We start from the raw sequence: 22545 nt of genomic DNA on the forward strand, positions 1-22545 counted from the left end.
AAATATTAAAAAATTAGACCACTAACACTTTTTATTTTCACCGAACTGTGGCTTTTCTGAATATTGACGTTTTACACCATTTTCAAAATAAGCGTAGACAGCGTTGGCTTTAGATAGGCTTAACTTGACCAAACAGTCGTGAGTAACATTTGCAAACTCACAACAGTTATAAAAAAAGCATATTATTCCCAAAACAGCATCATTTCATGTTACGATGTAGCCTTCGTAAAACATCCTTAAATTACGAAATCAAGCGAAAATAAACTTGTTTTGTCAAATAAACATATTTCTTATCATCTGTTCTGAATTTTTGCCATTATGTGCGAAGATGGGACTTAGAAGGATTTTGGAAAATATAGTCTTAAAAGTTTATTTAAAAGAGCTCCATTTTGACTGTCAAAAATACATATACATACACAAAAAAGGGAGACAGACTGATAAGTACGTTGTGTCCGAAGTTGTAATTTAAATTATCATCTGCATTATTTAATTAGCATAATTAAGTGGTACTCCACATAGAATTGATACTGCACTTCCGAAGGCGTAATTTCTGTCATTATATCAAAAGATAAAGAAAAGTGATTCGTTTCTATTCGACTATCCATGTTAAAGTTTTCAATTTCAATAAATCACTAAGTATCATTTGCAAGTAAAAATTATTTATTAATGGTACCATCATCAACAGTGGTTTTTATGTCGGGTTTCTAGGATGGGCACAAACTTCCATTTTGCCAACAAGGAACAGTGCATTTTTGTCTTCATCCGTTGCTTTAGTTAAACGGAAATGTTTAACAATAGTTGTAAGGAAAAGAAATGTCTGAGCCATTACATATCCTTCACCAATGCAAGCTCTCCTCCCTGTAACACAAAAAAAAGTTGAGAAACTTTACCTAAATTCTTCAAGATATTTCGCGATTGTTTGATACAAATAATGTCTGTAAATGCTTACAACATATTTACTACAAGAAATTTGATAGAATCAGCTCTCAAATATTTGCTCAACTTACAAATTAGGTTGCGGTAAAATGTAAAATATCCCCTCAATTATGGCATAAATTAACGACTATTATCTTTCAAGATAACAATATTTAGATAGCAAAATTTTTCTGATTGGATAACGATATTTCATAAAATTTTGGGATAAAAACTTTTTACTTTCAATTAATTAATCGCTGATTAGATATTTTTGCAATTCTTTGCAATTTTTTTTAAACTTTTTCAATAGTTAATATCTCCGCAAGCAGAGCGCAGTAGCCACCAATTACACAGACATCAATTTTAAGGCAAGACATCAAGACTTGAAAAGACATCAATTTTAAGCCAAGGGCCAGCAAGTGATATAACGTGGGATCTGAATAGTTTTAAACATTTTTTATAAAAGTTAAGAAAAAAAAAGCACTCACATTCTTTATTAGTTTTTTTTATTTAAATTCTTATTAATTTAATTGACGAATAGAACATCAGGCAATGGCCTATATACCAGTCGGTTTATTATCAGGTTAATCAATAATTATTTAACACAGTTCTTGATCCAGTTCTTAATTAAATTTATGACACCGATTGCAAAAGTTTTATGCCTTTTTTTATTTTTCGTAAAGAAAAAGAAGAAAATGCAAGTTTCTTAATTACACCAAGAAATAACTTTAAACTAACACTAATAAGTTCGAATCGTACTATTTAAAAGTATTAAATAATTATATGTCATACTTTCGTATTTTTTTTTTTTTGGCATTACAAGGCCGGGTTTTCAACTTCGTTGGTAGCATTTACATTGTTTTATAACTTTAAAAACAAAGTGCACAAATAAATTCGGCTGGATTTGCGAGTGATGATTTGAGTACTTTACTTGATAGTATGAAAGAGGAATAACTATTTCATTTCTTTCTTATGCTTCATTAATGAAATTCAAGTAATAATTATATTTTCTTATAAGTGTTTTCTTCTAAGTGGTTTTTTGCAAGAACAAGTCTACGTCTTCAAAATTTTATTATTAATAACTATTCGACATATTTTTAATTCTTCAATCCTCCCCCAATCCTAACAACTTAATTATTTTTAAGCAATATATTAACCAGATTTTTCACCATCTAGCGCGAGTACCTTAATTTCAATTTTAACTATTTTCAAAAGATGTCAACAATATTGTTAAAGTTTTCTATGTTTTAAATTTTGGTAATAAGTTTAATTCCGTCCGGTAGCCACACAAACTACAGTAAGTTTGAGTTCTCGACATTTTAGCATAGTATATGTAACAGAAGTATTAAAATTATTGTCTCCTTTCCTATATATATATATATATATATATAGCTTTCTTCACAGTTAATTATTCACTTCCTCTTTTCTTATTCTATTTTTAGAGCGCAAGTATGAATGAATTAACATAGTTTTCCCTTTACTAACCGCGAGAAATATATTTTTCCCTAGATTTATTCAAGGTACGGGATTATTTTGCACGATTTATCCTAATTTTTATTCAGGAGCACTTCGATTTGAGTGCCATGTCTCTTTATGATTTTCATGTGTCTCTTCATAATATCCATGACTTCAATATATATGCTATGTACTTCGATAGATATGCTTCAATATATATTCATGACTTCTATATATATTCATGATTTCATTATTTATTCTATTGAGTCTTTATATAAAAATGATAGCTCCATTATTAATAATTGGTAAGACTATCTGCGGCTCCATAGCATCGTTCATGTTCAAAATTTCTACAGACATAATGAAAAATATCAAAAATATATCTAAACAATTACTTCGTAATTATAGATTTCTTCAAAAATTGAAATTGAATCTAAATAAATACTTAACATGCAAGCAATTTTTTAACATTACTTAAATTATTAGACAGCAAAATGAATAAGAACTGTAGTGTTAATGACAGAAATAGATAAGAATAGAAGTTTATGGGTTTAATTAAAAGGACTATAAATGTAGATAAAATTTTAATGATTCAAGAAAAAACAAATTAAAAGGGAAAATAAACGTCAACTCACATTATTTTATGGCAATAATTATCTGAATATATTCCATAGAAATAATAAAATAAATAAATAAGTGACAAATTTACCAGTTCCAAATAAAATCGGAGCTTCTGGTTTTTTCTTTCCCTTTTCAGGAATGTATCTAGAGGGATTAAATTTATGTGGCTCTTCGTATTCATTCGGATCGTGATGAGCTGCCCAAACATTAATCATCATAACAGACCCTTTCGGTATTCTATGCCCTTGAATAATTGTTTCTCCTAAAAAAAATATAATAGTTCAGCAAGCAACACTATAATCTAAAACACTATGCTGTAAAAAGATGAAAGTATACAAAGAATTTTTTTGAACAAGTCACGTATCAAAATGTGATAATTTTTAAAACCGATTATACTAACAAGGGTGCCCTCCTCCCCTTTAAATATTATTATAATTTGTCTCAACCGACTAGTTTCGACACTTTTTATTTTTAAATATTAAGATAATTTAAATAAAAAACAAGTTTCTATGTTTTAATATGTTTTGATAATTTTATATAACTTATAAAACTATAAAAAAAAAAATTATTTTTTTAAATGGCTATTTTTAGGTAAAAATAGGACATTTTTTGCATATACGCTGAACTCGGTAAAAAAATTCTATCGAACAAAACAAAAAATCCATTGAGAATTTTGCGGACTCAGAGGGAGGATTTTTATTATTTTATCAACTATGTTTTAAACTATTTTCTTGAAAGCAAGTGCATTTACTACTGAGTTAGGGATCAATGTAGTTAAAAAAAAGTAAATATTTAAAAATTTCTGCACGTGTATTTGTGAAAAAAAAGCATGCATAAAAAAGGATATTTTAGTTTTTTCTCTTAGTCGGTAATTTAAAACGTGCTCTATATTCATTAACACTCTTGTAAAATTGTAGACAATAATTTTAATAACTATATGAGATATCGTGTTTAAGGTGGTATGAAATGTAAAAAAAAACCTGATTTTGTGACAAATGAATTTTAAAATTAAAAATCATTTGACAATCCACTATTATTATCTTGCCAAAAATTGCAATATTTTTGTAAATAATTAGAATACAAACAAAAGTTTAGTATTTTTTTTGAAGTTACGACTGCAGTCATTTTAAATTCATATTAAATTCAATTTCAAAAATTTTGTTCAAAAGCATGTTTTTGCTTAGGATAAAAATACCTTAAGGATCAAGCTCAAAAATTGAAAGGAAGGCGGAATATTATTTTCAGGGACATACCATAAAAGATATCTGACCACAAATGGTATAAATTGGTTTTCCGCTTTTCTACGCAAAATATATCAAACGCCTGCTTTTGAGGTTTTATAAAAATCCCTAAAGCTTTCGAATTTTTAAAACATTTCAAAACATTTGGTTATTACGCTTTATTCCTTGATTTTTTCATTATTTTTTTACATTGTACAACATAGTGCAACATTCATTATTTGTATAATACAACAAAATTATTATTGTATTGTTTAATATAACCTTTCGTTTATTTTCAAAAAATAAACAATATTAAAATGCTAACTAAATGAATTTTTTCTAAAAGAAATCGATTTTTAAAATTTTTAATCTTTTAATTGTTAAAACGAAATACAAATGAAAGATACATATAATACAGAGTGATATGCTGTTTACAAAACAACGTCTATAGCTCAGATTTTTAGACAGTCAATTACGGCGGTCGAGCCTAGCTCATATCCTTTGAAAGTGACTTAAACTTTTGTTTGCCGTGACGTATGAGACATAAAAATTCTTCCTTAGCAGCTCACGACTCTAATACTAGATATCTTACGCTGCGTCAAATTTCGTTCGATATTTCTCAACTAACTAAATGTAGTTTTATTAATCGTTAAAGAATGATTTCTTTTAAATCTTTATTGGTACTTATAATTTTTCTTTATTTTTTATTCATTTTTTTGTATTGAAACTTTTAATTGAAAAATAAAATACAAAAATAAAATACAAATGAAAGATACAAAAAAAATATACAGAAGCGATATGCTGGTTGCAAAATTAAGTTTAAATCCTACATTTTTGGACAAATACTTCTAGTATACAGTACCTGTCAAATGTTTAAACTCACTCTTGAATTTTTAAAAATGAACAAATAATAAGGTTTTTAAACTAAAAATCTCAAAAAATTAATTTAATTTTGATAATTATAAGTACACTTATGCTGTAAGAACTATAATTTTAAGTATAACTTAGGAATTTCATCCTATCTTGTATTCTTCGGAATATCCTCGTTTAGTCTTAAAGACAGCAACTCATATTTTTGGCATTCTTTGCATTGTTTTAGTTGAGATCTAGTTGCAGCAACTAAGTAAAGATTCACAAATTTTCTTTGATTGGTACATTGCATTTTTTAAACACTTCTATATCGTTAATCCTACAATAACTCAATAGGATTAATATCTAACGATTGAGGGGGCTAATCAATATATTTCATTACTTTTTTACTCTTCTGTTAATTGAAGGCTATTATATCAATATTTTAAGTATTTTATGTACTTAAACTTAACTTATAATGAACTTCACAAAAGAAGATTAAGTAAATTGCTTATAAACGAAAAAGTAATGAATTTTTTAACACAAATTATACTTTTTTAGAGTAGGTAATTGCTTGCACTTTCGTTCATTTCGTAAATCAAATGCAGAATAGATTCAAAGTGAAAAAATAATGAACAGTTTTAAATGGAAGCAGCGTTTTGCGAGTTTGTTGGTGTTTATGTTTGATAAATTATGCTCTTAAATCAGAAATATTTAACTATTTTTGAAAGTTTTGAAATAAATACAAGTGGGACAACACTTTTGACAAATACTGTAGAACAGTCGATATCACTTCCGTCGGTGAAGGAGAAAAGTACCGAATTACGTGACTTTCGTGCTTGTTTTCGAATTATCAGTTGGGTTGGGGGTCAGTCTGTGATATTTAGCATCATAACAGAAAAGCAAAATTATACATTTATTTACGAATTCATAACATTATCGAGTTATGAAACATCCTGTACACAAATAAAGAAGAAAAAAATAAATAATTCATTAAGATTCATATGAATTTATTAAGATCTTACTTGTACACTCTAGTTCTGGGATGAATGGAAGAACTTCGCTCGTTCTAGTAACTTCTAAGATAAATGCATTGGTATAAGGCAGTCTACTCTTGTCTTCAATGCCTGGATCCCTGTCCACTCCCACTACGTCCACCAGCTCATTGTAGATTTTCTCTTGCTCTTCGGGATGGTCCAAGAGTGCCTTGAAAAATGTGCATACAAAAACTCCCACGGTCATTACACCATCACCGATAAATACAAACATGGAATTAACCAGTGCCTTGTCTGCAAAATATACATTAAATTATTTTACTTGAGTAATCTAGTTACGAAACAGGCGTAAACATGTTATTTCATGTGAACTTTAGGAAAAATTCAAATAAAAAGTGACTGAATGATGATGTTTCTAAAAAATTTACAGACATGAAGTTTACAAACAAGGGTTCGCAATACATGATGCGTAAAAAAAGTTCAGTGAAGGGAAGCATGAAACAAAATCGCTTATTTTTCAAACTTTCATTCGTACCAGTTTTTTACGTTAAATCGAATGAGATCAATTCAAAGATGGCCGGACGAATAGCTTTCAACTTATCAGGGTTTTGTGCACAAAAAGTAGAATTTTATACACATCTAACATTGCTTCTTAACAAATAATGATTTGTTTGCTACATAGTTCTAATGCTGAGCTGATATACGATTCATTAGGATGAATTGTTCAAAAGATGCAAGCTCTTTTGTGCACAAAAGTATTATTTTTGACATGTACTTACGTAAATTTTTTAGTTTGCTATTTATTAATGGTTTGGACGAATGGATTATTATTTCCAATATAATTTTTATGCTGAATTAATTGAGTTCAAAGACGAGATGATTGGCTGTTTTTATATACTGTTATATGCGCAAAAAGTTAAATTTTTTTATGCACTTCTAGTTGCTAAATACACACGTGAGATACTGTTTCTTATGTATTTTATGATCCTAAGCGAATGAGATCAATATCGAGTCAATAGGATTAGTGTTTGATATCCCAAAATTCTTTTTTTCTTTATAAAGTAAAATTTTTGATTTATACTTTGTATGGTGTAAACCATCATGACTTCTAACTATAAATTCTAACCCCACTCGAATGAGTTTTTTCAATCAATTTCGCATAAAAATTTCATCAGAAAATATAACTTTTATGTACAGATAGTCACTAGGTAACAATGTAAAATTTATACATAAGTACTCATCAAAATTAGTACTGCCGGGATAGGTTGGTAGGGAGCTGGACTCTCGTTCGTGAGAAGGGGAGTTCGAATCCAGCCGGGCAAAGACTCCCCATGTAGTAAATGGTGACTGATGCAAGTTAAATCTGTCAGGTCACAAAGTCCTCCATGTTCCCGAAGCAAATTATACCTCCGGGGGTACTGAATTGGAGATTGGTCAGGTCAAGTCAGGTCAAAATTACGATGAATGAAAGGATGTATGAATGGGTCCACCCTATAAACGAGTGTTACGTAAGATATTGGCAATTCTTGGTCATAGATGGCGCCACTGGGAAACAAGAGCTATCGCACTCCTTGCCTTAATGGTCAACAACAACAGAAGTAAGTTTTTTTTAATACACAAATATCCTTGCAGCTTTTGAACTGTTCGTGCTCTTCACTCTTGCTTATGCACATTCAATTCAGAATAGAAAAAAAACTCATTTGCTTAGGTAGAATGTCAAAAGCGTAAAGAGGTACAATTACAAAAGTATATTTTTTATACATAAAACTTTCATTTTTTTCGAAATTATTCGACTGATGACCTCGGAATTGATTCCATTCTATTCAGCATAAAAAGAAATATATCGGGAACAATAACTGGTATGATATCTAAATAACAGTATTTAAGTTCCTCTCCTCCTCCAACAAAACTAGACGAGTGAGATCCCACAAAATTTTATCACTTACTCTATGGAAAGAGTACTTAACAGTTTGCTGGAGGTTTGAATTATTTTTTAACTGGTAGGGGGTCCGGATTTCGATGTTTAAGGAGCTACCAATCTTTATTAGCCTATAATTAGGTTCCTTTGTAACTGAGTATTAGAAATATTATTTTCAATACATCCGGAAATATTTTAAAAATTAATTTTCAAGTATTAAAAAAACTTGTTTTAAGCTATTTTGGGGGGCTTTTTCCTCGCTTCTGCACCCAACCGCTATCGCATACGAGGCTTACCACATCGGAACAAATTTATCTAAATTTCATTAAATATCAGTGTTACTGCTTCAAAATTTCTAGTAACACTATAAAGGCCGGGATAGCCTGGTCGGTAGGGTGCTGGGCCCATGTCCGAGAGTTCGCGGGTTCGAACCCCGCCGGCCGAAGACTCCCCGTGTAGTTGGTGAGTGATGCACGTTAAAGTTCTGTCGAGTCGCAAAGTCCTCCATGTTCCCATAACAAATCAATACTTCTGGGGGTACTGGATTGGAGACCGATCGTTTTCTGATTCAGGTCAAAATTACGATCTGTGGATGAATGAATGGCTGAATGAATGGGTCCGATTTATGAACAGGTGTGACGTATGATGTGGCAGAAGTCGAATTCTTGGCCATAGATGGCGCCACTGAAAAACAAGAATCTCACATTCTGCCTTAAATTTCCTCGGTTTTACCAGGCAGGCTTGCCCGTGTGGTAAGTGGCATTAGAACCAACCAACCAGTAACATTATTCAACACTGTTATAAATAATATATGAAATTGATTGAATTGAAACTGATTCAATAAATGACCTCGGCCAGCACGATTTTTAAATAGAACACTGTTATATTTGTTGGTTGAAAGATTAAATATGTCACTTAAAATGACAAATATTAAAAGCATTGTTTACAATTTACCCGTGAAATATTGAGCTGTAGGATCGTTTCTTGCCAATCTATCTGACCTCTCTTTGAAGTATCTGTCGAAGATATCATTCCTTACATTATTCTCGTTGAAACTTGATTTGTGTTTGTTCAACATTTTGAATATTTTTTTGATCAGGATATTAAAGTGCTCCATTGCCAAGTGGTGACCCTTCGTAAATGGATGAATAAAATACCTGGAAAAAGAAAACAAATAAATTACATATTTCAGTTTTTAACACTGACACATTTACCAATTGGAGAAAACTGAAGCTTTTAGTACGTGCAGACTGTATTGGAAAGCAACATTTAGATGGAGAAACAAGTTCGGTGCATATACACACTCACAAATCAAGGAACGTAAGTTTTTCTGCAGTTAAATAATCTTTTGAGTGAAGCGCCCGATGACCGGCAAGCAGAAGCGTGTGAATATCCAGGATTAATTCTTCAATTTTGTGCGCAAGAGAAAGAGTTGTCTAATCAATGGCAAGGGGGCAAGAAGGACAATTTAATCAAAAGAAATATTAGAAAGATATGTATTTATAAAAATCTAAATCCATTTTTAAATCTTATTTTCATGTTTAAATCTCATTTTCATGTCTTTCTGTTGTGAAATAAGCACCATGTCTTATAACGTTTGTGAAAAATTCCGATGCTTTTGATATCGTTACGATGTTAAGTGAAACGCCAAATGATTAGCATGCAGAGGCATGTGAATACCCGGGGTTGACTTTTCAATTTGATGCCCAAGAGCAGTGGACTGAAAAACTGTTAAATATTTTTGTAGTGTACTACAACTACTATTTTGTTACAAATATAGTTAACTACAACTACTTTTTTCAATGTATACTGACTACAAATTACTTTGGAACTGAAGATGACTCACAAGCCCGAATTGAAATTTGAATTTGAGCTGAATTTGCAGGAAAACTAATGAATGGAGGTTATAAACTTTTACCCAGTGAACTAGTACTTAAAAATTATTAGTTACTGGAACATAAACGATACACCTTTACATTACTAGAGCAACATTTTTCATCATGATTATAATTTTTACTAAACGAGTTAAAAAAAGGCTTTTTCATAAAAAAAATTTGAGCAACTTATAAATAGAATGTTTGCCACTCGAAAGTCTTTCTAGTGGTAAAGGCACTAAGCTGTCACTGTGAGGTACGAGAGTTTAATCATTGGCAGCCGCTTGAAGTTTACCCAGCTTCGGATCCATGAGTATTAGCTAATTTAGAAGTAAATGCAAGCCATATCCTATCTTCTTGTTACTGGTATCGAAATTGTTGAGCCTCAAACTCCATACCCTCCTTTGGATTACAACTGACTGCTGCGGGAGTGTTTTATTTCGTTTTTCACTTAAATCTAGTACTGTATATCAGAGTAATCTATATACAGTCCTAGATTTAAGTGAAAAACGAAATAAAACACTCCCGCAGCAGCTGTATACTGTATATAGATTACTCTGATATGCAGTACTAAATTTAAGCGAAACGAAATAAAACACTCCCGCAGCAGCCAGTTGTTATTCAAAGGAGGGTATGGCATATCAGAGTAATTAATATTACTGTATATCAGAGTAATCTGTTTGTCGTCGGCCTTCTGAGCCCAAGTCTGCGGGTTCGATCCCCGGCCCAGACACCGGATTTTCGGGTTGCAGAAAATCCTCAGTGGCCATGTCGTATGATTATGCGGCATGTAAAAGCTCCCTGGAGTGCCTTATTGGTTCTTGGCATTTCCGGCAAAATTAAATTCCTAGTGCACTTTAGCAACCAAATAGAGTCTCGGTGTTGCCATCTAGTGTGGCAGAAACTAGACTCCAAATTAACATGACCAACGGTATCTCACCCATTGTGGGGGTCCTGAAAGAGTGGATACCACCTCTGGAGAACGCACTAGGTCTGCTCATTGGCAAGACTGATTGTGCAGCTCATTGGAAATAAAAAAAAATATCAGAGTAATCTAATACTGTATATCATTGGAATACAAATTTGAGTTGTTAAAATGCTATTAAAAAGAAATTAAAGCAAATATATACTTAGCAAAATCTCCAATCAGGAGAAGGTTTGGTCCAGTCATGTTTTGCAACGTAAATTCATAAGAATGGCAGACATCCTTTATATCTTCACATGTGAAATCTTCTTCTCCCGCAAATAGAGTAGTCCTCAAAATTTCGCTGCTTCCTTTCACAATAATCTCAGTTAAATCCACTGGCTTACCACCAATTTTCTCCAAGTCTTTTACACAATGATTGACGGCATCATAAATGGGCCCTTTTCGCTCCTCTCTGAAGGTCGTCATTCCAAGCTCTTTGAGTTGCTGAATGTAATATTTTCTCTGAACTTTCCATTCCTCTCCATTTGAAAAAGCTATCCCTGAAATATAAAAGTGAAGATGATTGTGAAAGAGTTATAAATCAGTACTAGATCATAGTGAAATGGAACTAGATCCTTTCAGATAATTGTGAAATAGTACCACATGATTCATGGTCATTATGTAATAGCACCTAATTTGTAAATAATGTAATAGCACCTAATCAGTAATCACAAATGTTAGCTTTTTCATTACAGATCTGAAAAAACCTTATAAAGAAATTAGATATGCTCTCTGAAAGAATGGTTCAATAACACTGTAATGTAATACCGGTACCTTGAGCATAATAAGATGTAAGTCTACTGCAATCCTAGTAATGTGTTAAAATAAGCATGTTTCTGTTCAAGTTGAACCAAATTATCATGTAACGAAGTTGAAGATGTACGGTAATATGATTACACTTGTTACTGTAGTTGAACCAAACTATCATGTAACGAAGTTGAAGATGTACGGTAATATGATTACACTTGTTACTATAGTTGAACCAAACTATCATGTAACGAAGTTGAAGATGTACGGTAATATGATTACACTTGTTACTGTATTCAGGTTGCAGTAAATTTTGAAAGACTTAACACGCTTCAAAATTGTAAAAAAAATATTACAAGCAAATTTTTTTGCCTACATGAGAATATTTTTATTTCATATTACATGTTAAAATTTTTAAAATGATTTTTTTTTCATATATCGTTTTTGTGCTTTCAAGGATAGTGAGATTTAACTTCGAATTAGGAAAATGGTTGTGAGACAGTACTTTTGGCGAAACTGTTATCTTACGACGAGATAAGAGTCTTGCTGAATGAAATGTTGACAAAGGGCAGGTTACAATTAAACTTTCTGAATAGCGCTTTCTTTCAGACAATAGAGAGCTTTAGCGTTAACGTTATGGTTTCTCGCTAACGCAAACGCTATTTACTTCACACAGTGCATGCGAAAAAATTAAAGACAAAAAATTACGTATGCCTTTAAATACAGTTTCTCCTTTACGTTTGGCTAAACCTTAACCATTAATGCAATCATTATTGTAATCATTGCGGAACAAAGTCAGTCAGGATTTCAGGGTTGTGATGATCGGGTATATTACACATGTAATTTTTCAGACTAACTCTTCATACTCAGAACAATAAACGTCAAAGCGATTTTTAGAAATCTACATTCAGATAACGTTAATTTTAATGCCTTCATTATAAGTTTAAATCATCCGGGACAAGTTTTTAAAATCAGCTGTTAAATTTTAAATACTATCAAAAATAGACTAGTTAAAAATATACTAAGTAATTTAGATAAATGGGCGATATCACATTAAAAATTTATTTGGATCTATTAGTTTATTTTTTTAAAATGAGATGTCATCTGTATTGTTAAATGCGCATTTCAAATTACTCTATATTAATACGCATACTTTTAAATACGCATTTTGAGCTGAGAAAACTTTTTAAACGCGCCTTTCAGATTACGTCTATTTTCTTAAACTCTCATTTAAAGCCGTGTCAATTTCTTAAACACGAATTTCGAGCTATGTCTCTTCACTTTTCAAACACGCATTTGAAACTATGTCTATTTTCTTAAACGCTCATTTTAAGCTTTGCCCATTTCCTTAAACACGCATTTTAAACACGCATTTCATCCACGATCTTCTGAAATGAAATTTTACTGATACAAAACTAATATAATACTTGCCATCTTGAAAATAATAGTTTAGTAGATTATAACCGGATGCCCTCGTTTCAAAATCTTGTGGTTTTTTAAATTCTACTTCTCTTATGGCATTATACGAACATAAAGATATGTACAGGCGACCTGTAACGGTAAAGCTGAAAACGTCACCATATTTTTTTCTTAACTCTTCCAATTGGAAATGTATAGTCGAAGCATCAAAGAAAGGCCAGTATCCTATATAGGGAAAGCCTGTAGGTCCAGGCGGTAGGCCACGTGATCGGATAAAGTAGTAGAAGGTGGATAAGAGTATAAGAAATAAGGCCAGATAGCATGCACTTCCGCTGCTTGTTAAGTTTTCGGTAATGAAACACATGACTTGCTTGTTTTTCAACTGCAAAATGAAAGTACAAAATATCAGGCATAGCAATGGTTGGAAAAAAACATTTTGTAGAAAAATGACTAAGAATGTCTATAATATATATAAATATTTCTATATAAGTCGGACTTCCATTTAATGAACTTTCATTTAACGAACTTTCATTTTGCGAATTTCTCTATTTTGTGATTTTTTTTCGAGAAACCAAGAACATTTTGGAAGTTTCTCCGTAAAAATAACTGTCCAAATAGCGAAGTGAATTTTCTATTTGACGAAACTTTTCTTTGAGATCCACTTTCCCTATTTCCCAAAATATTTCAGAACATTTCAAACTTGTTAACGCATTTTATGAGGGAAGTGACATTGAATTGACTTTCAAAGTAACTTAACTTTTAAGGAAAGAAGTAAAATCCGTTTCCATTTTTGCTTGCATTTTAAACAAAAAACTCAGATGAAATCAACGGATTTTATCAGTAGCAATTAAACTTAGGAACTCATGTGGTAATGCATTTTTGAAATTACTTTTATAATAAATGCAGACATAATTTTATACATAAGTTTAGCTTTTTTTAGTTGAAAATGTATGTAGCATGATAGTGTAACACTGGATAATGTTTTGCTCTATTCTAGCTTTCTATGCAGATTTCTTTAATCGTTAAGATTTATAAAATGAATAATAGATACTAGTTTACAAGATAAAAATGTATCAATTGCTATTTTAATTATGCCAAGTGTTTATGAATTTAAAACCAGTTTTGTGTTATTTAAGTATTTCAAAAGATGATTTTCTATTTAATGAATTTTCCATACAGCAAACTTATTACCACGATTTAGCGACTTCGTTAAATGGAGGTCTGACTATATATTACTACTAGTTAAAAAATATAAATTTAAAACAATGAATGCATTCAAACACTCCATTCAATTATTTTAAATACATATACTGTAATAAAAAATTAACTTCGATTTAGAAAAACCATTAAAGAAAAAAAAATTGAAGGAGATAAGAATGCTTGGTTTTCTGCTTAGAAAACTAGTTATTTTTCCTGCAATATTTCGGAATCACTCATAAATCTCCGCAATAAAGACGTGTTAGCTCTGTCACAGCACTGTGGTAGGTGCAAGTCGAATGCGGAATTTATATCGACCAGCCATCGCTGGGATTCGAACCCGGTTCACCTTAGCTTCACGCTTTTTATTTCATTTTTGTAAAGGATTTGGAAAATATAGATTCTTTGCTCTCATTAAGGGACACATTGTTCAGACAAAATATTGTACGGAAGAGTATCATATTAACACACATCAGTCAGAATAAGGAAAATTCGTCCTTTCACAATTGATCACAAGTAGTTTTTGGTCATTCTTCTTTGTTATCGCTAAAGTGAAGAAATATGGAATTCCAAGATAATTCATGTTATCGTGCAGATTAATAAGATTGTTTCATTTTCCAAATTACCTAAGTAATCTGCAAATTACCTGATAATTTGCTCATAGTCTTCTAGGCACAAGTTAAAGTGAAAATAGCATTTTCGCTGGAAAGCAGCGTTTTACGTTTGCGCACGCTCCGACTAACTTACTTTTATGCGTTTATTCATTTCTTGCAAAAAATCAAGTTGCAACAATAAACATTCAAGCTGGTCGAATCAATCGCGAACAATCATCGAACAATCATCGGTTGAAAATAATGTCACAAATACGGAAATTAATATAATGTCATTGATTTATTTTTAATATCTAAATAATCAAGTCAATAAATACAATCAAATTAACAAAAAATTGGTTGATAAAACGAGCGAGACAAATTTTTGAACTTAAACGATACGGAAACCATAAATGCTCACATTACTTAGGTAAATTGGGGAAAACACTTGATTACGCACTTTTAACGGATCACTCCAGTTAATCTGAATATCAGTTAGCTGAAATGCATATTTACGGTTTTTGAGCATTAGCGATAAAATTTAAATTGATTATCAAAAAATGCCACCATTCGGTCAATGATGGAGCAAATAATTCCGGATATGCAAATGATGTCACTTGTATGTTTAGCTCAGTATTTTGTTTTGCACTCTCATAGTTATCAATGTCCCGTTGCATTGATGATTAACAAATTAATATTAGAATTTGATTAAGCATTCAATAAATTAATTGATAGAATGAGAGAAACAAACTTTTGAACTTTAACGATACGGAAACCGTAAGTAAGCACACTACTTAGGAAAATTACGGAGAGCACTTGATTACGTTCTTTTAACGGATCACCCTAGTTAATCTGAGTATTAGTTAGCCAAAGTGCATATTTACGGTTTTCGAGCATTAGTGATAAAATATAAATTGATATTCAAAAAATGCCGGTATTTGATTAATGATGGTGCAAATAATTCTGAATATGCAAATGATGTCATTTGTATGTATAGCTCAGTATTTTGTTTTATACTATTATATTTATCAATGTCTCATTTCAGTGATAATTAACTTATTTATATATTATAATTATTATTTTGTTTAAAATTATTTCTTTGTATGGATAGAATGTTAAAAAATTAATTTTAATTCAATTATACACTGATTTAAAATCAATTCATCTCAAAATAACTTAATTTTTCAAAGATGTAAAATAAGTGCTTAAGAGTTTGCGGCATTTAAAAAAATGTTAAAAAAAATTTAACCATTTGAGGACAACTTGCCAGTGATATAAACGAGTAACAGAGTTTCTTGACGATTTTCAGATAATATTTTTTGCTTGAAAAAAATTTCAAAATGTAAAGAAATAAAAACAAAGTAAAAGAAGATGATAAATTAATTAATGCGTTACGAAAATCCTTCGTATTAGAATGGGTACACTTTTCCTCACATGTTTGCTCTAAAGCATATTGAACAGAAAAATTGAATACATTAAATGCTTTTAAGAAATTGGTATAAAAAACATCTCAGATAAAAAATCACAGACTTACTTAGCTGAAATAAGTGTTTTTCATCTTTCCTCTTAAGAAATTGTCTAAGTAGCGCCTAAGCAGCAATGCGTCTTCTTCAAAACCTTTTTAAAAATGCAGTTTCAAACGTTGTCACATGTAGATGGAGCTACTAGATAAGTAAAAAAGTATGGACATATTTTATTTCCATTTGCTTCGCCCAAAAAATCTTCTTATAACCTTCTTGCTAGTTCTTTCATTTTTCACAGAAGGTAACACTAAAAACATTCTTTCCGATATTTGTTTAATTATTTTTTAATTTTGAGATTTTTTTGAACTAGCTGCATGAAACCAGCTGCATGAGTTATAAATTATACTCTATCTTACATAGTAAATTTTTTACAACTATATTTTTCAATACAAATAGAAATACGAATACGTAACCAAACTCAATGATAAACTCTTCATTTTGAAATAATAATTAATTAATTTCATTTTATTAATTTAATTTTCGATAATTTCATTTTTCATTAATTTCATTTTCGATAATCAGCTATAAAATACTTTTTTTCCAAGGATGAAACTTTGAAAATATATATTTGTTTAATGTTGATCGTAAAATGAGGTTTCAAATTTTAACAATTATTTCATTGACTGGAAGGTTTTGTATTCTCTCCGCTTCGCTCGCCAACTCATGTTGCCTATAATTTATTTTTCTATTATGAATTTTTTTCTTAAAGTTTTTATTTTTTGTCTTAGAGAGAGATGCCATTTTTTTAAACAATGAATAAATAATCATTATTGTGAGCAAAAAGTAATAATAAATCGTGAAAAAACATGTAAAATTAAAGTAATTTTGAATCAAATTGAAATTTCGAAAAAAAAAATCGTATTTAGTTCCTGAAGAAGAATGACCCTTTTCAACTGTTTACCTGTTGACCTACTTCAGTGAACAGTAGATCAGCTTACATGGTATATTTTTACGACAACACTAACAGTTGATTATTCTCGAATTAATAATCGAATTATAATTATTTTTATTCTAACGCACTACTTGTAAATTTTTTCTACTCACCTTCATAATTTTAAGTGAGAGACAAGGAGGGGTGCATTGGTTTCACCATGTGGTAAAATGAATTTTAAATGGCGTTTTTTTACCTTATAAAAGGCTTAAAATAAGCAGAAAATTTTTGTTGAAAATAGTATTTTTTAGAAATGAGTAATTTGAGAAAATATTACAAATTGCCATTTGCAATGGGGGTGTTTAAACCTCCTTAATTCCTCCCTTACATACATAATTGAATATACATGACATAACATATATTGATTTATTATAAATATTTGCTTACCTCCAAATGAATCAGTTTGAAGTGTTTCAGATCCAAAAAGTTGTCACATTTTTTAAAGAAAGATAAAGTTTTATCTTGGAAAGATAAAGTGTTGTTCTAGAAATACTTGATAATTCATTGTTTAATGCAATTTTTGACAGAAAATTGCGCTAAGAATCGGCTCCTTGGAAATCCAATATTTTAAAATGTTATAGATGAAGGGGAAAAAAAGATTAAAGAAGTAAATAAGAAAGACAATTTAAAGAAGCCAAGAACATTTTCGCTTTGAGTAAAATGACGCTACTATTAAGGGATGAAAGAAGTTTTCTACTCTGTGGGTGCAAGAGATTCATGAAAATCAAGGATGGTATGAACTCTATTTTCTTCTGTGAAGAGACTGTTTTATTATTGTTTTGAGAGAAGGGCAACTGAAAAACAGTGGCAAATATCTCATTTTCGTTTAAAAAAAAACAAAGAAAAAAAACAACAGGAGGCTTGAACTGAATTGCTTCAGAGATTTTTAATTATTATTTTGCTCTCAGTATTAAACAGAAATACTCTAAAATTAAACAGAAAAAAAGACTTTAATAGTAGACTGAAAAACAGAAAATTGACAGATATTGTACAATAGGGTGGAGCGAAAAGAAGTTTTCGATAATTAAATAGCACTACTTCTCAAAACTTGTATGTGCACTAGTTTATCACTTGTGAATTTCTTAGAATTTTTATGCACCATCTTCATTCCCCGCAAAAGATTTAAGCCTTCGAAATTTCAGCGATGTGTTAAAATTGTTACGGAGGTATCTCGACCAGTGAGTGGAGCGAAAGCTTGTGATTGTAAAATACGAACAAAATTATTAAACAGGTCAATAATGCCAATTTTTGAAAGAGGTCAGTATTCAATGCTGCTTTAAGGAGTAATGATTTTGTAGAAAAATATGTAAAAGTGTTTATCGGATGGTTTATCGAACCAGCAAAAAGTTACATTTTTATTAACCTCACAATAGTATTGTTTAGTTAAAACAAAATTAGTTTAAAAAAATCAAAATAAAAAGTAATATTTTTAAAAACTACGTTTTTGTAGTGGAGAATAATAATTAAAAAACAAAAATTTGAAAAACGGAAAACGTGGGGTGCATGAAATATATAACAGTAATATGTGTATGTATATCTGTAATTGTAATTGTATCTAAATGTGGATATGTATGGGGAATATGTTTGTGTATATGCATGTGTATGAGGATGTATATGTGTATGTGGCTCTACATGTGTCTGAGTAAGAAAATGTGCATATGTACTGTTACGTATTTCATGCGCACCACGTTTTTCGTTTTTCAAACTTTTGTTTTTTAACTATTATTCTCCACTACAAAAACGTGGTTTTAAAAATATTACTTTTTATTTTTATTTTTTTGTGCTCACTTCCAAAATCTCAATTTTTTCACTCACTGTACACAAAACTTTTCAACTGACATGTGACACTAATTTGAAATAATCGAATCGACAACAAAGGACAATCGCGAAAATATTAATTTCTCTTTAATTTTAATTTTATTTTACTTTGTATGTCTTCTTTCTCTTTATTTTGCGAAAAGTAGCTGATTCTCAATACGAATGATAAAGGAGAGCACGAAGTGTGCAGTCTTCATTTGTTAATGATGGGTTTGGTTCCAAAAGTGAATGACAAAATTCGCGAAAACACACGATTCACAATAAGAATGCTTTGTGATGAGAATCCAGAAATGTCTTTTGCATGAGATTGTTATAAAGTGATGACAAAATGTTCATCTTTGGCTTTCTTCTTTGAAGAGGGCATAGACAAGTTGGTTTCCCCTGTGATAAATGTCTGTGCAATGTTTGGTGGTAAAATATGTAGAATTTTTTTGAAATTGATTTTAAGGTCTGTAGAAATTTGTATTATGTTACTCTCCGGTAGAAATCACATTTATTATTAATGTTACAAAAATCCAATCTCTTAAGTTAAAATAAATGTGAAAATATTTTTCCTTTGCTCAATTGTTAATGAAATAGGGGAAAAATTACTTTTAAGACAACTGATCGATAGTTCTGATAACTTAGAACTCTGATAACTTATTTTATAATTTTGTTTTGCTTAAAATACATATAAAATAATGACATTCTGAAACAATACATACTGATTTTTTATTTTTTTTTTACAATTGAAACATACATTGTGTAATTCGACTTTAAAATCCAGTCAATAATGAACACAAAATACGAACAGTAAAACTGTTATCAGTATGTACATTTTTTTAGCACGCTGAACATGATTTGAAATATTTTCACGTTAAGAGAAATTCTTATTCATCTGAGTCACATGATGGTATACATATGTCATTTGATTCACATGTTAAGCCTTCAGCACAGCCAGATGTTGGCGGAGAATTTGAAATAATGGGTGGCCTGTAGCAACTTTCACCCTCTTCTGAAATGGGAAATATTTTTATTAGTTAAAACATAAAATAAGTTTCAGTTTCATTTATTTATTCAACAGTAAGCTCTATTTAAAGCAAGTTTTTAATTATAAGTAAGAAACTCGGTCCTAGTGATCCATTGTGATGGACCTATGCTTCATTATGAAATAAGCTATATGTGACCTCTAGTGGTTTTTTTTGCGTATGTATAAACATGGCACCATAGTGGTCATAAAATAATAAAGGAAAGCAAAAACTTTACCAAATTTTGACAAATCATTAGAGAACGAACAAATTATGTATTAAAGTTATCAAAAACCAGTTTGTTTCGCTAAATTGGAATGAATCTATTTGTTTTCGTTTGGCAATTTTTTTATCTTTTACAGTGATTATGTTAGCCTTAATAGGTCCTTGATCATTTTTTGAATATACTTAGATTTAAAAATTGATGCTTGAAAAAGATTCATGATAATAAATTTATAAGAAAATTGCATTACATAAATCTTTGAAGATAAAAAATTAGCGACACAAATAATTCATAGTTAAATTTGAAAATTATAAAAATCAGATTGGCAAAAAATATAATTGACGAAAAACAGTATAAAGAGAAAAACTGAAAAAAAAATGGATGCTAGCATAATTCGATTATATAATTATAGTTAGTACTTCTGTATTAAGAAAATGATGCATGAAATGACATAGTAAAACTATTTTTCTATATTTCTCCGCTTCACAATAATACAAAATATTAATTTAACTTATATCACCGAAATATTCATTTACTATCTGAATCTTCTCTTTGCTTATTGCTTATCCAAAAATAATATTGAAAAAATAAACAAAACGAGATAGCGAATGCAAGATAATAACAGAAAATATAAAATCCTAGATAATATAATTTTGTATAGAATCTCATATTATATAATGCAGAGAAAACAGCGACCTTCTTTATCTTTCTAATAGTCGAAGGTTGTGCAAAATAACATTAAATATATCGGTTTGCTGATGTTATCTGCGTTATATATTATGTGCTACTTGAGTGAGAAGCTTTTAAAGCGACATTTGTAGCTCGTAACTATTAAATCGTTTTATGGAAAGAGTTTTGTTTTAAACCTTTAATGGTTGCATAATTTTGACGAAAATGGTCATAAAATGTCCATATTTTTTCCTCAAGAAAATTATATATTACACTATGTTCTTTCTCTCTCTGTTTTATCTCTCCTTACCGTGGGAACAACGTTGGCCCACATTATGTGGTGCCCCTGGAAAAGTGGCCAACAAATATGCCCTTCAAATGCCTGTATGCCTTTTTTTAATTAAATGCAAATTTTCAAAAGTCATTAAAGTTGTATGATATTAAAAATCCACCCCTTTAAATACAAACTTTAAATTATCCAGTAAAATATTATTACCTTACGCACATCCATTTTCGGGCCAGTTCGAGGTAACTAACAAATCAAACGAGCTTAAGCACAGCAGTAAGAATGCGCCATAAAAGATTTATGCTTCTAACTTCTATTTGCGCTTTTTTTTTCTTATTTTGTAATCTGGTAGTCTTATTACAAAAATATTTGAATTCATTCTAGAAAGATTCCGGTAAGAGAAAGTTCATTTGAATTTGCTTCTTCATTCATAGATTTTGTTTAGTGTTTGCTCTGTATAGTCTATTATTTGCTTATATGCTTTATTTCGTATATATTTTTCACTTAATGTGTTCTATTTTCATTTCCATTTTTTTGAGAGATCCTCACTCTATTGTATTGATATATTTTGGTTTGGCTATATTGATATAATATTAAAATGCACTCCTGTTTGCTGATATAATAGTGTGAGCTGTTGAAGTGATTATATCTTCATTATTTCGCTTTTCGACTTTATATAAAATGTGCCTTTAAATAAAAATGTTTCGTAAATTATTTTTAAAAATATATTTTTCATCTTCTCTTTTCATTAATCTTCATTATTTTCCACGTTTTCTTTATATTTATATATATAACACAGTCCAGACAAAAAGGATATATATATATATATATATATATATATTTCTGTTATATTAAAAAGCTTGGGTCAATATAGTGATAAAGACACGTTTTTTCGAAACGTACTTTACAAGTGTCAGAAATGATCACTATGCCTTAGCACACTAAACAGAAACCTCCTACAGTGTACGGGGAAATTTTTAGGTTTTTAGACAAAACATTCGTATGAAAAATTTGAAAACGAGGCTAATCATTATATTCCTAAAAGCCTTCCAATGATTGCATTTTAATTAAATGGCTTATTATAAGAAAATACCTAGTTTAAATTTTTTTTAAAGAAATTTTTCTTTTCATCCAGAGTAAGGCAACAGTACATCATGCCTTTTCAAAAATATTTAAATCCTTTGCCGAGAGATAGCACCACGCACTTCCTACAAATTTATAAGCCACATCAAAATGCAACATCAAACTATGTTAATTAAAATCTTATAGGTTATTTACAGTAAGTAATATGGAATAGGATATAATTAAATCTTATAATTAT

General features: G+C 30.1%; 2 protein-coding genes across 5 annotated transcripts in view; both read right to left on the reverse strand.

The window, feature by feature from the left end:
- Positions 1–642: 642 nt before the first annotated feature.
- On the reverse strand, positions 643–17758 carry LOC107449923 (cytochrome P450 2F3). 2 transcript variants are annotated; one of them, XM_016065603.4, is made up of 8 exons: positions 17609–17758; positions 16302–16431; positions 12993–13362; positions 10978–11314; positions 8928–9130; positions 6086–6349; positions 3080–3253; positions 643–858 (listed from the first exon to the last, which is right to left on the reverse strand). In XM_016065603.4, the coding sequence occupies exons 3-8, from the start codon at positions 13342–13344 to the stop codon at positions 692–694; spliced, it is 1497 nt and encodes a 498-aa protein (XP_015921089.1). In that variant the 5' UTR covers positions 13345–13362; positions 16302–16431; positions 17609–17758; the 3' UTR covers positions 643–691. The 2 variants fall into 2 exon arrangements, with proteins under 2 accessions (XP_015921089.1, XP_015921090.1); XM_016065604.4 differs by having other exon boundaries at positions 17335–17617.
- A 1973-nt stretch (positions 17759–19731) lies between these two features.
- LOC107449922 (uncharacterized) overlaps positions 19732–22545 on the reverse strand; it is a 13319-nt gene continuing 10505 nt past the window's right edge. For all 3 annotated transcript variants that reach the window (XM_071179953.1, XM_016065601.4, XM_016065599.4), the window contains exon 3: positions 19732–20033. In XM_071179953.1, coding sequence (XP_071036054.1) covers positions 19909–20033 — 125 coding nt within the window. In that variant the 3' untranslated portion in view covers positions 19732–19908. The remainder of the gene's footprint in view (positions 20034–22545) is intronic.

This window comes from Parasteatoda tepidariorum, chromosome 4, assembly GCF_043381705.1.
Source record: "Parasteatoda tepidariorum isolate YZ-2023 chromosome 4, CAS_Ptep_4.0, whole genome shotgun sequence".
Taxonomy (NCBI): Eukaryota; Metazoa; Arthropoda; class Arachnida; order Araneae; family Theridiidae; genus Parasteatoda; species Parasteatoda tepidariorum.